Here is a 12,911-nt window from a genome sequence, read left to right as displayed (position 1 = left end):
GCAAAGAGTGGTACAACTGGTACTTAAATGAGGTAGACCTAGGGTATGGGACATAACTCTTACAAATTAATGGAATGTTTGTCTTCACCATTTTACAGCAATCTCATATAAGCATCAAAGTAACTTGGACTGATTTCATTCTGTTTCAAAGAAAAGCCTGAAATGCTTTCTTGAAATTTAATATGATACAAACATCTCACTGATTGAAAGAGTTATGTCCCTTACTCTAGGTCTACCTCCTAAAGGTAAAGGCATAAAATATGTCCTAAACCTTACACTAATTAAAACTATATTCTATTATTTTATTTCCACTTGTACAAATGCATCCATAATGGTAACACAATTCAATGAAAACAGATAAAAAAGCATTGTTAAGTATTGAAAGTATTTAAACAATACATCACCAACTGTAAAATTAAGTACTTTTGATTGTGAGTATAACTCATGGTGAGAAAAATCATGTTACTAACTCGAGTTTTTTCCTCAATGACTTCCCTTGAAAATCTTAGTTCTAGACTAAAAAAGGATTCCAAGTAGAACTTGAAAAGCTAATTAAACCAAGTCATGGACACCACTTAGTTGATATGTCACAAATGAAAGTACCATTTATACTATTAGAGTGACAAATGTACACTGTATAATTCAATCTTAATACTCTATGGTGGTGTTGTATGTGATTTATATTTTATTGGGTTTATATCTAGCGATTACCATGATATGTATAACTGAGACTACATGTTAGTTATAGCTCTACAACCATTTCATGGCAATATTAACTACCAAGCTGCCTAAGATACAAATAGGACTTATGCCATGTCATAATATCTTCACAAGAAAAAAGATAATGTGTAGATAAAGAAAAACCTCTGAAATTAGAATAATAGTTCAAAAATAGCATTAAGTGACTCTATATTTACATTACAGGCTTAATAGTTTTGCTATGCTCTAAATACATTTCATTTAAATTATTTAAATGTCTAGAGTACTGCCAATGTTTTTATTTAAAGTCATAAACTTAGTTCTTTGATGTGATAAATTACAACTTAAAAAACATAAACAATAAAAAGCCAGTAATGCAAGCATTCGTGAGGACTTTTTTATCCCCTAATTAAATTGATGTATTACATTTATACTTCATTTACATGAAAAAAAAACAACAAGAGGCTCCAAGGAGTCTGAATTGCTCACCAGGTTAAATTTATGCTTTGCCTCTCAAGGGCAATAAATCTAACAAGGAGTTGTCTGACAATTTTGACTCCATGAAGACTTTGGTAGGACTTATCATACGGATCATTTCATCAATTGAAAGTTTCATTCTATCTATTATAGTTTTCAAGATATTGACTGAAAACTGCTAAAAACTTAATTTTTTGCCTTTCAAAGGCAATAACTCTTACATGGAGTCGTCTGACAACTTTGATCCTTTGAGACTTTTGTAGGCCTTATACTAAGAATCATTTCAGCAATAAAAAAATTTCATTCTATCTATCATAGTTTTCAAGATATTGGCAGAAAACTGTAAAAAAGTCATTTTCACCTATCAAGGGCTACAACTCTTACATGGAGTCATCTGACAACTTTGATTCCTGGAGACTTTTGTAGGCCTTTTAATAAAGATCACTTCAGCAATTGAAAAATATTGGTTTAACCTAACAGTTTTGGAGATATACTAAACAAATACTGCCTGATACGTATATTCTATTTTTAGTAACAGCAGCCATGCTTTTAACTGATCAAAATTCCAAACATTCATTTTATTTAGGACACCCTACAAAACAAAAATACCAACTTTCATTGAATTCTCTACAGCAGTTTCTGAGGAGACTTTTGAAAGTAATAACATCAAAAACAGCTAAAAATGTCAAAAAAGGGCAATAACTCAAACATGGAACAACAGATTTTCACCAAAATTTAACCAGATAGATCTCATCATGCTGAATACTTATACCCTATCAGACTTTGGTTAAATCTAACAGTTTTGGAGATATATGCAAAAAAATCTGTTGTCTGACCCCATGTTCTATTTTCAGAAACAGCGGCTATGTTTTTTTAAGAGATCAAAAATCAAATCGGTCATTTTGTGCAGGATACTCTAAAAAAGAAATGGTTCATGACGATGACGACAGACGCCAAGTAATGGCAATAGCCAGGTGAGCTAATACAAAACCTGCAGATAAAATCTAAATATACTTTGTCACAAAGATTAAAAAATAATTTAATTTGAGCTTTCTGACTGGTTGGTTCTTCTGGAGCAAACCAAGCTATTTTGTGTAACTTGCTTTGGTACAATGTCATCATTAACAGTGATCCATGATTCTTTGTTTGATAAAGAACAAATTCTAAATATTAAGATTTTAATCTATTAGGAATTAATTTTAAGGAATGTTTGTTATTTTTGAACAGGTTATAGAAAATAATATGGTTTTGGTGACTTTACACTTTTCATAAATTGCTTCATATTTTGTGAGAGTTAATTGTCACAAACCATGTTATTTTATAACATGTAAAAAATTAGAAACTTTCTTTAAATAAATTATGAGGCAGAAATGTTTTAACAGATGTTTATACCAGATTTATAATATTTACAAAAAAAATTGCTGAATATTTTTTCAAAGCAGATATTTGCACAAAACAAAATAAAGCCAACTAAAAAAAATCTTGGTTTCTAGGCCTTCCTTATAAAAATGCCTTACTACCTATTTTAAAATCAAAAAGAAACAAAGTTAAAAATCAATTTCATCCTCATTTCTATACTTAACTGCAATAATATAACATAGAGACAATGTGCTTTTCAAATGCCTTCCTGCCTCACTGACTGATGAAAAATGGCATGAAACCAAAAGTTTTTTTAATGGCCTAATATACAGCGAGAACAATAAATACTTGAACATACAACAAACACAATAACTCTTTTTTTCTATAACAATCATACTTTATGGAATGCTATTTCGAATGATAGGCTTCTGTTTTCTTAACATAAATGTAGAAAAAGAATTAAATCAGGTACATTAATTGAAGAATAAAATTATGTTGTCAATTAAACTATGATTTCAAATTGCAAGTGAAATCAATTTTGGAAAGAGAACTGGTCAAACATCTGAAAATCAGCTTAATCAACATTTTATTGCCAAGGACCCAGAAAGAAATATCAAGAACAAAATACAAAACTTGGTTAAATTCTAAATAGACAATGACTTCAACACTGAGGGTCACCTTCACTATCCAACTATGACTATTTACCATCAAAATAACTACCATTAACATGCAATAAAAAAAACTTGCATTTTTAAAAAGTGCTTTTAAGCAAAAAAAAAAAAAAAGAAAGAAAAGTGACACATATCCTTCAAAACAATATCAAATTGTCATAAACTCTTGACAGCAAAATTAGAGAAATTAAAAGTAGCAAACCCTTGACTATCAGTGAACCTTATCACACAGGTATCTGATAATCACATAATTTTATCTTTATTCACATTTGAAATAATATCCATAAAATAACTAATCATACATTTATATCCGACTCAATCCTATATATCTTTTGTAAGGAGTATGTGATACATGTAATACTGTCAAAAAATGACAGAGGAATAAGATAAAAAATTGGAAGAACAAAGTCTGAATTGATTTTTTTGGTAACAAATACAGGGTACAAATCAATTTTAAAATTTATAACATAAAATGTACATGTTAACATAGAACTGACTCAAAAACATCATCAAAATTTGAAATATCAATAATAGTAAATATATGACTTTTTTTAATTCCCTGACTGACTGGTTTTATGACTATTCAATAGATAGTAACAGTCCAACAGTTCTTATTTCAATCTTCTCTCAATTTCTTTTTTAATGTAATGAAAATATCGGTCAAAATCAGCCATTAATGCATTGCTCTCATCAATTATAATTTTACCATAGTCTTTGCAGAACTTATCTTTCTTTTCCCTGTCACAGTAAACTTGTATGATGTAGATCATCCCAGTCATGAAAATGATTGTCAAGAAAAATGTAACGATCATCTTTGCACACAACCCACCTCCAGGTTTACCTGAAAAGTAATGTCTTTAGTTCTGTACAATCACCATACACAGCAACCAATAAAAAATCAGTTATGTTAGCACTGAGGGTATTTGATCCTTGTGAACATTGTAGCATGAACAAAATTTAAAAGATTACATGATGTAAAATAAAACTATAATCATACAATTGTATTTCCTATATTATTTAGCACTGCATAATATGTATGAACTGAATGTCAATCAATTACTGATTTCTGAAGTGAAAACTATAATCAAAAGTTAAGCAGAATCCAACTTAAAACACATTAAATATTTTGTTTCACCTTTTTTCCAATTCTTAAAACCTGTCCTAAGTTAATCTGCAATCACATTCAAAAGTATTCAAACAGAGTGTATTCTACACTGTAATTATATTCAAATGGAGCTCATTTCAGCTTAAGATATAATAAGATTTTCCCACAAATTTTACTTGTAAAAGTCACCGCTCTTTACTTCCTATTTTTTAATCACAAAATATTGATGACAGGATGGAGATTTAGTATAATAAATGTATAAAAAGGAACATGATTAGCACATTTAATGCTTTTTGGCACATTACTGCCAGAACATAATTCCCTAAATGATAATTTATTACTATACATCCAAAAAGGAGTCCCTCAAATCTTAAGTTCATTTTAAATACTATATCTCAATTTTATTTGCAGAAATAAAAGAAAACTATTGAGATGAATAATTGACAGAAACATATTTACTGATTATAAAAGAGGTATCCAATAATATAAAAGGAATTACTTTTGGACTATATTTTTCTGTAGTGTTCAGAAACAGTAGGAAAGTTCTAGGCATGAACCAGCGACATATAGCATTTTGATTAATCAAAAACCCCAAAAAGTGTGCAATAAATGCCCACACTGCACTAGTGCAGTAAACAACAAGTTCAAGACTTCATCTACTTTTTAAACAAAAATGTATTTAAAACCAATTTCCAAGCCTTTCTATACAATTAAAAGTTTAATACCATCCCTTGAAGTATACATACATGTATTGAACTTGAAAGCTTGTGCAATATTTAAAACTACCTAATAATTATAAATCAACAAAATGTTATATCATATTACTTTGATCTTATAAGCTAAATCTTGCTTGTTTGTTTGAGCGACGAATTAAAACGTTGAGAAAGATTTAGTTTTTTTGCCTTAGGGTCAGAATTGAACCTCAAATTAATCCTACTTATTACTAGATTACCTGTTTTTGTATTAGCAGCAGTAGACTTTTGCTCATCTGGTCGTTCACCTGAAAAAGATTGGGTAATTAAAAGTTAATTAGAGACAAAATCTTTTGGAATGAATTTAACCCAAAATTGAAAGCCGATTTTTTTTCTCTCCAATCTATGAAACAATATTCAAGGTTACTCAGATATTAATAACGTTTATGATGATTACGTCAAATAGGATTATGTAAGATGAAGATAAATTCATCATTATCAAAAGAATAATTAAGATATAATCATTTGCAAAATTCAATTAAACAACAAATTAAACTTCAAAAGAGCTCATTCTGATTTTAAAACATCTCCAGGGCAAGTCTCATTCGGAAACAGGTAGCTGGTGAACTACACAATTTGAACTAAGAACTAACATATTTTTTTTAATAATTTGTTAAACAATGCTTTAATAATGCTAAAGTAAGAAAACTGAAGAAAATGATCATGTCAATTTTCCATTGACAAGTGTTATTTGCCTGCTGAACCATTTATGAGATCATTTATCCATGTGACAAATTCCAAATGGTGGGCTCTTCTTACATAAATAATGATAAAGTCACTACCAAAAACTGAAATGCCATTTATAAACTGAGTAAGGGCAGTTTTAATGTCAAACAACAAACAAAAACAATATCCAAATAAATCAATTATATGAATTCACAATTGTCATTTTGTAATGTATGACCCCAAATTGTTTCCCAATGACCTTTTGACTTTAGAAAAACAATGCAATTTTAAATTGTGACAAACTTTCAGTTAATATGAAAACAATGCCAATTGGAAATGAAAGAACAGCATTCTAATGTTCCCCGCCAAAAAAAAAGTGTGGAAAACTTAAAATTCACTGAAATTTTCGAAGTCCAAGGGCTATAACTTCCATAAAAATCAATCAACCATAACCAAAGTTGAACTTAATCTGTAACTTCTCATACTAAGACTACATACAAAAGATGAAATCAATTGGTTAAAGCATTACAAAAAAATTAGTGACAAACTTTAAATTCATTGAAAGTTTCTAAGTCCGAGGGCCATAACTTCCATGAAAATCATTCAACCGTAACCAAAGTAATAATAAGGCCACATACCAAAAACAAACTCATTTGGTAAAAGTACAGCAAAAAAAGTACGGAAAATGCATGCAACGGACGGACGCCCAGCATTTCCATGTCCCCATGTGACGCGTGCATGGGGTACAAAAATATTGTTATCTGTAATGGCATCCGCAAGTCTGACTTTGTCTATAGGGTGCAATGATGTTTTGTCATGTTCATTATTCCATTAATCTATCCCTAAGCAGTTCAGATGAAGAAATAATAGTCTTTTTAATATAAATACAAACTAGAAAAATTGTGAGCAAAGCTTACTTGGTGATACTCCCACTTCCTTCTCCAAATACTAACCCCATAAGTAATTTAAGCATTCAGATGGAAAAACAAAACAGGAGGTGCACCATGGCATCATAAAATAGAGAATCTGTGAAAGTTTCTTTAAATTTAAGAGGAGTTATGGATTAGACCAAGAGAAAGACAGATGAACTGACTGACAAACAGATAGGCACTATGATCACTATATAGCTCCCCCTTTTTCAAAGTAGGGGGGTATAATAATTCATGGTAGATATGGTGTAGTACACATTTACACACAGATTGGACTTTATATTTGTATTTTATACCTGGCTAATGCTTTGCATAAAAAAATTGAATACAAAGACCAAGCCCATGTGTAAATGAGTATAACAGCATACTCCCTGTGAAATATTTCTTAATTGTTATGGGAAATTGCTGATATTTTTTAGTATCACAGGTTAGCCTAAAAAGAAAATATCAAGCACAAATTTTAAAAACAATCATAAAACCCTATGAACCAAAACATAACAGATTTGCCCTTTTACCTTCTGAAGATGAATTTCTATCTTCTTCCTCTTTTCGGGACTGATATTTCTGTCTGCTTTGCTGTCTTTTTCTCTCTTTCTCAGCTTTTCTTTCTTCTCTCATTTTTTTTCTCTCCTCTTCTTCTTTCTCTTTTCTCTGTGCCTCTTGTTCTAAAAAGTTTGCATATTGTCTTCAGAAACGAAACCATCATCTGACCAGTAGAATTAAGTTACTTTATTGTATTGGTCAATATTAAGAAAATCTAAGCATTAAAAAAAAAACATACTAGCATTTAGTAAACTACACCATAACAACAAACACACTATTGATTAATTAACTGGATGCACTTAACATCCTTGGGCAGGACATTTTTTTCGTTCAAGGAAAATTTTACAAATTGAACAGTCCCTGCTGAAAAACTGACATGTTAGATCACAGAGGCAACAGCCTACAGGTAGGCATTTCCAGTCTGTCAAGCATTTTTTGGGTTGAAAAAATTAGGAAATCACGAGATAATTTTCTTAAAAATCAGGAGGTTATCAGGAAATATGTAACAATCTGTCGGTGTTTTTGTAATGTAAAATTGATGATGACCAATTTATCTAAATTCAAAATTTTCATCAAAACAAACCAAATTAACAGCTATTTACACATAAAAGTGTTTTAAATATTAAATACTATTTTAGTCCTGTTTTGCATTGTTCAGAATATAAAAAAAAAGTAAAGCAATTAAATTTATTTTTAAATCACTATATTTAGTAAAGTTGTGCAAAAGGGACCAAAACACAAATCATTCCATAAAACATCTGAACTGATCACCAGTTGTGGCGTGAAATTGAAGCGATCATCAAATTAATGGCTTGATGACTGATTGCAAATTTAGTTGCAGTTGCACAGATCATGCTACTTGCTTAGCAGAAAAGCAGGTACCATAAAAATGTCTTGGAAATGACCTTCTCAGGGATCTAACCTAAAACCTCTCACACAGGGTGTGTGCTAGCTACCAGGAGATTAAAAAATAACAAGATTATACACATAATTTTATGCTCAAGCAAAAAATGTTAAGTTTAGACATTCAATGTCCTAGTCAACACTAGATACATATAGATATGCTCTGATGTTTGAAGACTGTCTACAACAACAGATGTTTGTGTTGAGTAACATGTAGACAAATTATTTTTATAATACACATTTCAAGTACTGAGCAAAACAAAATGAGTGTTTAAGTAGACATAATGCTTTGTTGACTGTGCATGGCCAATACAATATTTTAGTCAGCACTGGCGATGTAATATGTCAAATGAAATGTCTCATAATTCCTTAAATAAACCTTTGTTAATTCATTATGCTATTAAGGTGTAACTCAAACCTCTTTCTTTCTGTAACTTTTCCTGTTTTATCCTCTCTAGCTGTGAGCTCAGGTCCTTCATGTACCTTAAAATCTAGGAAGGATAAAAAAAAAGACAATTCTTTAATAAGATGTTAACAAAACCTGCTTCATCAACATTTACAAACAATTATATCTGTTAGTTTCAATACATGTAAATGAAGTTTTCTCCCATGAACTTTAAAGAACTTAAACAGGAGATACATGTATACATAAATATGTATTTATAAACTCAATTTCATTTTGTGATATCCTAAATTTCTAATTTGTCTTACCTCTACATAAAAAAAATAGTAATGATGGGGTTGTCACACTGTTCAAAGCCAAATATGAAGTGGGAGATGCTTTTATTTATTTTCTCAATACCAAAATTAAAATGATTGATTAGGCCATAGGCAATAAAATTTTAGACACTTAAAATAAGAGAGCACTTGAGGGCAAAGAAATTGTATTCAATTCCTCTTACACTCAAATGCCATGCTTAGTTAACTTACATTTTGAGCACATCTTTTACATTGCGCCTCATTTAAACAATCTCCAGCATTTTTTTTCAAACCAACTTCAAGTGGATTGTCTTTCAGATCTAACCATTTTAATCTGTCCAGACGAGAAAAACTAAGAGGCAATACAGACAACTTGTTGCCAAGTAAATCTAGATGTTGCAGGTTCCGTAGATTGCCAAAGTTATCAGGTAGTTGAGTGAGTAAGTTTTTACTTAGATCAATCTTTACTAGATGAGTAAGTGAGCAGAATGGGTCCTGCAATAAAATGAATAATAATGAAAGATCTGGTACCAAGTAAATTCATTAATACATATATTACTGAGAAATATTCCTCCAATCAGTCTTGTTAATTGTGTTGACTCCCATTGAAATGCAATAAAGTTTTAACAATTGAAGTGCACTGCATACAAACTTATCAACAAAGTCACATGTGAAACTCCACATGAAAAACTCCATTGCAATAAATCCACATGTATCATAAATGATTCCAGTCTAAAACAAGATGCATATATATTCTTACAAGTACAAATGTATTATCCTTTCTAAGGTCACCTGGCCTGAAGGCCATGTGTGCCTTTGTCATCACTTTGTGTCTGTCGTCCATTTTTTTTCAAACATCTTCTCCTCAGAAACTACTAGACAGATTGTAACCAAACTTTGCAATAATGTTCCTTAGGGTACTTTTATTAATTCTAGAGTGAGAATTTTTGCCCTGGCAAAAAACATGTCCCCTGTTACTAAAGTAGACCATAGAGTCATATTGCAAAACTTTGCAAATAACTCAAATCAGTTGATTTTAGCTAAAATCTGGCAAATAAACTGATGGATCTATGCTGAAATTTTCAGAAAGATCCATTGACGATTGTTTGAAATACATATGCATTGTCCTTGAAACTTGTTAATCTATTCGTGGCTATCACTAATTAGATGTTGAGGCATTTGGCTACCTTGATAAAATGATTCTTGTGATAACAGTACAGTAGGGTCAAGAGTACAGCTTTAGATGGCTAAAAAGACTATTTTTGTTTAGGTGAGCGATTCAGGCTCTCTAGAACCTCTAGTTTATAAAACATGTTAATATACTTACAGGCAGAGTGGCAATAACATTATTTGACAGATCCAAAACAGTAGCTTTAGGTAAGGCAGCCTGCAAAGAAAGTAAACATCAATACAATAGCAGCTATGACTAATAAAAAGTTAGTTTTAAAGCACTCTGAAAACCTCTAATCAATGGAGAATTTAACATCAGGCCATTTATATTTTGCAAAATTGTGCAGTACATGTACACAGACTCATGGCAACTATCAGAAGTCTACCTGATCCCAATCACAAGACCACCATAGGTACATGTATATAGACTCATGGCCATCATCAGAAGTTTACCTGATCCCACTCACAAGACCATCATACATGTGTATATACATGTATATGGACTCCTGGATCCTGTAATCATCTGAAGTCTACATAATCCTACTCACAAGACTACCATATGTACATGAACTCATGGCAATCATCTGAAGCCTACCTGATCCCACTCACAAGACCATCATTGCCATGACTGATATTAATTACGCTGATTAAGTAGAAGACAAGCAACTTCAAAATCATCAGCTCTCCAGAATTGTTCCTGCCACTGTCAGTTTCATCAAACACTTAAATTTAAAGGGATTAGCAATGCATGGATTTCCAACTTTATTATGTGGTTCAAGACAGGATTTGATTTCAAATGAGATTTGTACTGAAGAGTAATTACTTTTACAGTACTGTAATATCAGAACCACTTGTGACTTTGATATTACACTCTCAACTTCCCATTTCTAAACTTTTTTACTGCCATTTCAAACAAAAATGAAGTTTTTTTCATTTTTTGTACAGAAGGTCAAAACATTGTGTTAAGTAAAGAGTGAAAGTCAACTATGATGCCATTTCTTAGACCACTTGCAACAAACATTTGATTAAATGTACTATTTTTGAAGACTTCAAACCCTTTATTTCCTGTTTTCAAGCTTGTTTGCAACATTAAAGCAAATTTATGTGAATGCTTCTTTGAAAGCTTTAAAAGTTCTATGATACAAAGAGTTTATAAATGGACTTGCCACACATCTCCGATTGCCTTAAATAAAAAAAATTATTTTAAAACTTAATTTTGTTCACAATTTATACATACATGTAAACCAATAATTTCAAAGATTATTGTTGATTATAATAAAAATTCATCATTCTGACACAGGAAAGTTTTGTCTCAGAAAAACACTACATTGTGATCTATTGAAGCTTTACCATGTAATCTACACCGAACCTGGAACTGTTCAACTGGTAATTTTACAAATACTTTAAATATAAAGAATGCCTGCTCCCATTAATGATAAAAGTATCCAAATTAAACTAGGCAAAAATGATAAATGCATTAAGTTTCTTCATTGCAAAGGGATCTTACATGTATTACTATGTTTCGGATTTTCGCTCACAATATGTAAGGCCAATGCCATCCTTATATTTCAGCTCTAATTAATGAGTGATAATACACAATATAAGTATTGCATGATTTTGATCATTCTTTAACTCAGCTGCGAGATTTCAAAATCAATTGATTGGTTACCACTACAGTTGTGCATCTCTTTAATTACAGGTCTATGGTTTTATTAGGGCGAACTCTTCTCTGACCATTAGTAAACCTCACCATTTTCAAGACAGAAGAACTTCCGCCCAATCTGTTCACCAAAATTTTATTCCTCAATGAAAATCCTTGTACGATACAATGTACCTCATTTTTGAGAGCAAAATATCAGCTGTCTGTAAGACATTGTGTCTTAAATTTTGGGCATGAACTTGTTTCACAGGAAAGGATGAAAAGTTGGTGTGAAAAAGAATTACTCCCCGACTAGTAGTAGTATACTGTATATGTATGTCTAATTTAAGCTAATAAGTGAAAACAAAAATTATAAGAAAACATTAACCATAGGCAAAAAATATCACTACGATACACTCTATTGACGTGGTTTTTAGAAACAATATAACATGTTGTTCTTCAAAATTCATGAAGAAGTCGATCAGCTGTGAGAAAAAAGTCAACGAGATGCACGAAAATACTAGTACTCCAATATTTAAATGCATTATACTAACTAAGTCTTTCACTGGAACTGTTGTTAGATTACTTAATCCCAAGTCTAATTCATTCCCATCCAATTTGTCTTTTAAACTTTCTTTCGGCATTTTCGTTCAATACTGAAGACCGTCTGGAGAAAACGAAACTTGATTTCGTCACACCGGAAATGAATTATTTTTAACCACTTGTCAGCAGAAAATAATGTAGAAATTGAAATAAAAAAAATAATAAGACTGCCTCTTTCTATTGTCTTAATTTTCAAATCGAAATGAATTTCCAAACAATTATGTAATTTATTTTGTTTGCTTTTGTTTTCGCGTTAATGAAAAAGAAAAGCAATACGTGAACCCTAGGTACGCCTGGGGTTATTTTGAAAAGAGTACTTTATTTGAACAAATACCCGACGCAGCAAAATTTGTTCCTTTTACTCATTAATTCTCTTCATATCATTCAGGAAATAACACATGTCAAGCAATTTCAATTTTCTATACAGTTTTTTTTTCGAACTTCACTAATTTATCTGTATTGGGCTAATCAGAAAACAGAACTACGATCAGATGACTTGCGTTTCCATGGAAGAGCGTTTTTAAGGTCAAAGGGTAAAAAGCAAAACTATACCGACTGCGTAGGAAAAATGAAATTATTCAAATTAAAGCATTTTACTCAGCCATAGACAGGAACAAATTACGCATGTAATAATAAAAAAAATAAAAAAAGTAATAAAATCCAAGACCACCCCCCCCCCCCCGAAAAAATGGTTTG

General features: G+C 31.1%; 1 protein-coding gene across 1 annotated transcript; it reads right to left on the bottom strand.

Moving 5' to 3' along the window:
- Window positions 1-281: 281 nt before the first annotated feature.
- On the bottom strand, window positions 282-12,322 carry LOC148604756 (leucine-rich repeat-containing protein 59-like). The gene is made up of 7 exons (XM_088548243.1): window positions 12,167-12,322; window positions 10,131-10,190; window positions 9,035-9,298; window positions 8,523-8,595; window positions 7,174-7,323; window positions 5,264-5,311; window positions 282-4,047 (listed from the first exon to the last, which is right to left on the bottom strand). The coding sequence occupies exons 1-7, from the start codon at window positions 12,254-12,256 to the stop codon at window positions 3,818-3,820; spliced, it is 915 nt and encodes a 304-aa protein (XP_088404369.1). The 5' UTR covers window positions 12,257-12,322; the 3' UTR covers window positions 282-3,817.
- Between the last annotated feature and the right edge of the window lie 589 nt (window positions 12,323-12,911).

This window comes from Perna viridis, chromosome 10 (assembly GCF_037379345.1).
Source record: "Perna viridis isolate PV_CMFRI_1.1 ecotype Kerala chromosome 10, ASM3737934v1, whole genome shotgun sequence".
NCBI classification, from domain to species: Eukaryota; Metazoa; Mollusca; class Bivalvia; order Mytilida; family Mytilidae; genus Perna; species Perna viridis.
This window is presented reverse-complemented; position numbering and strand designations above follow the sequence as displayed.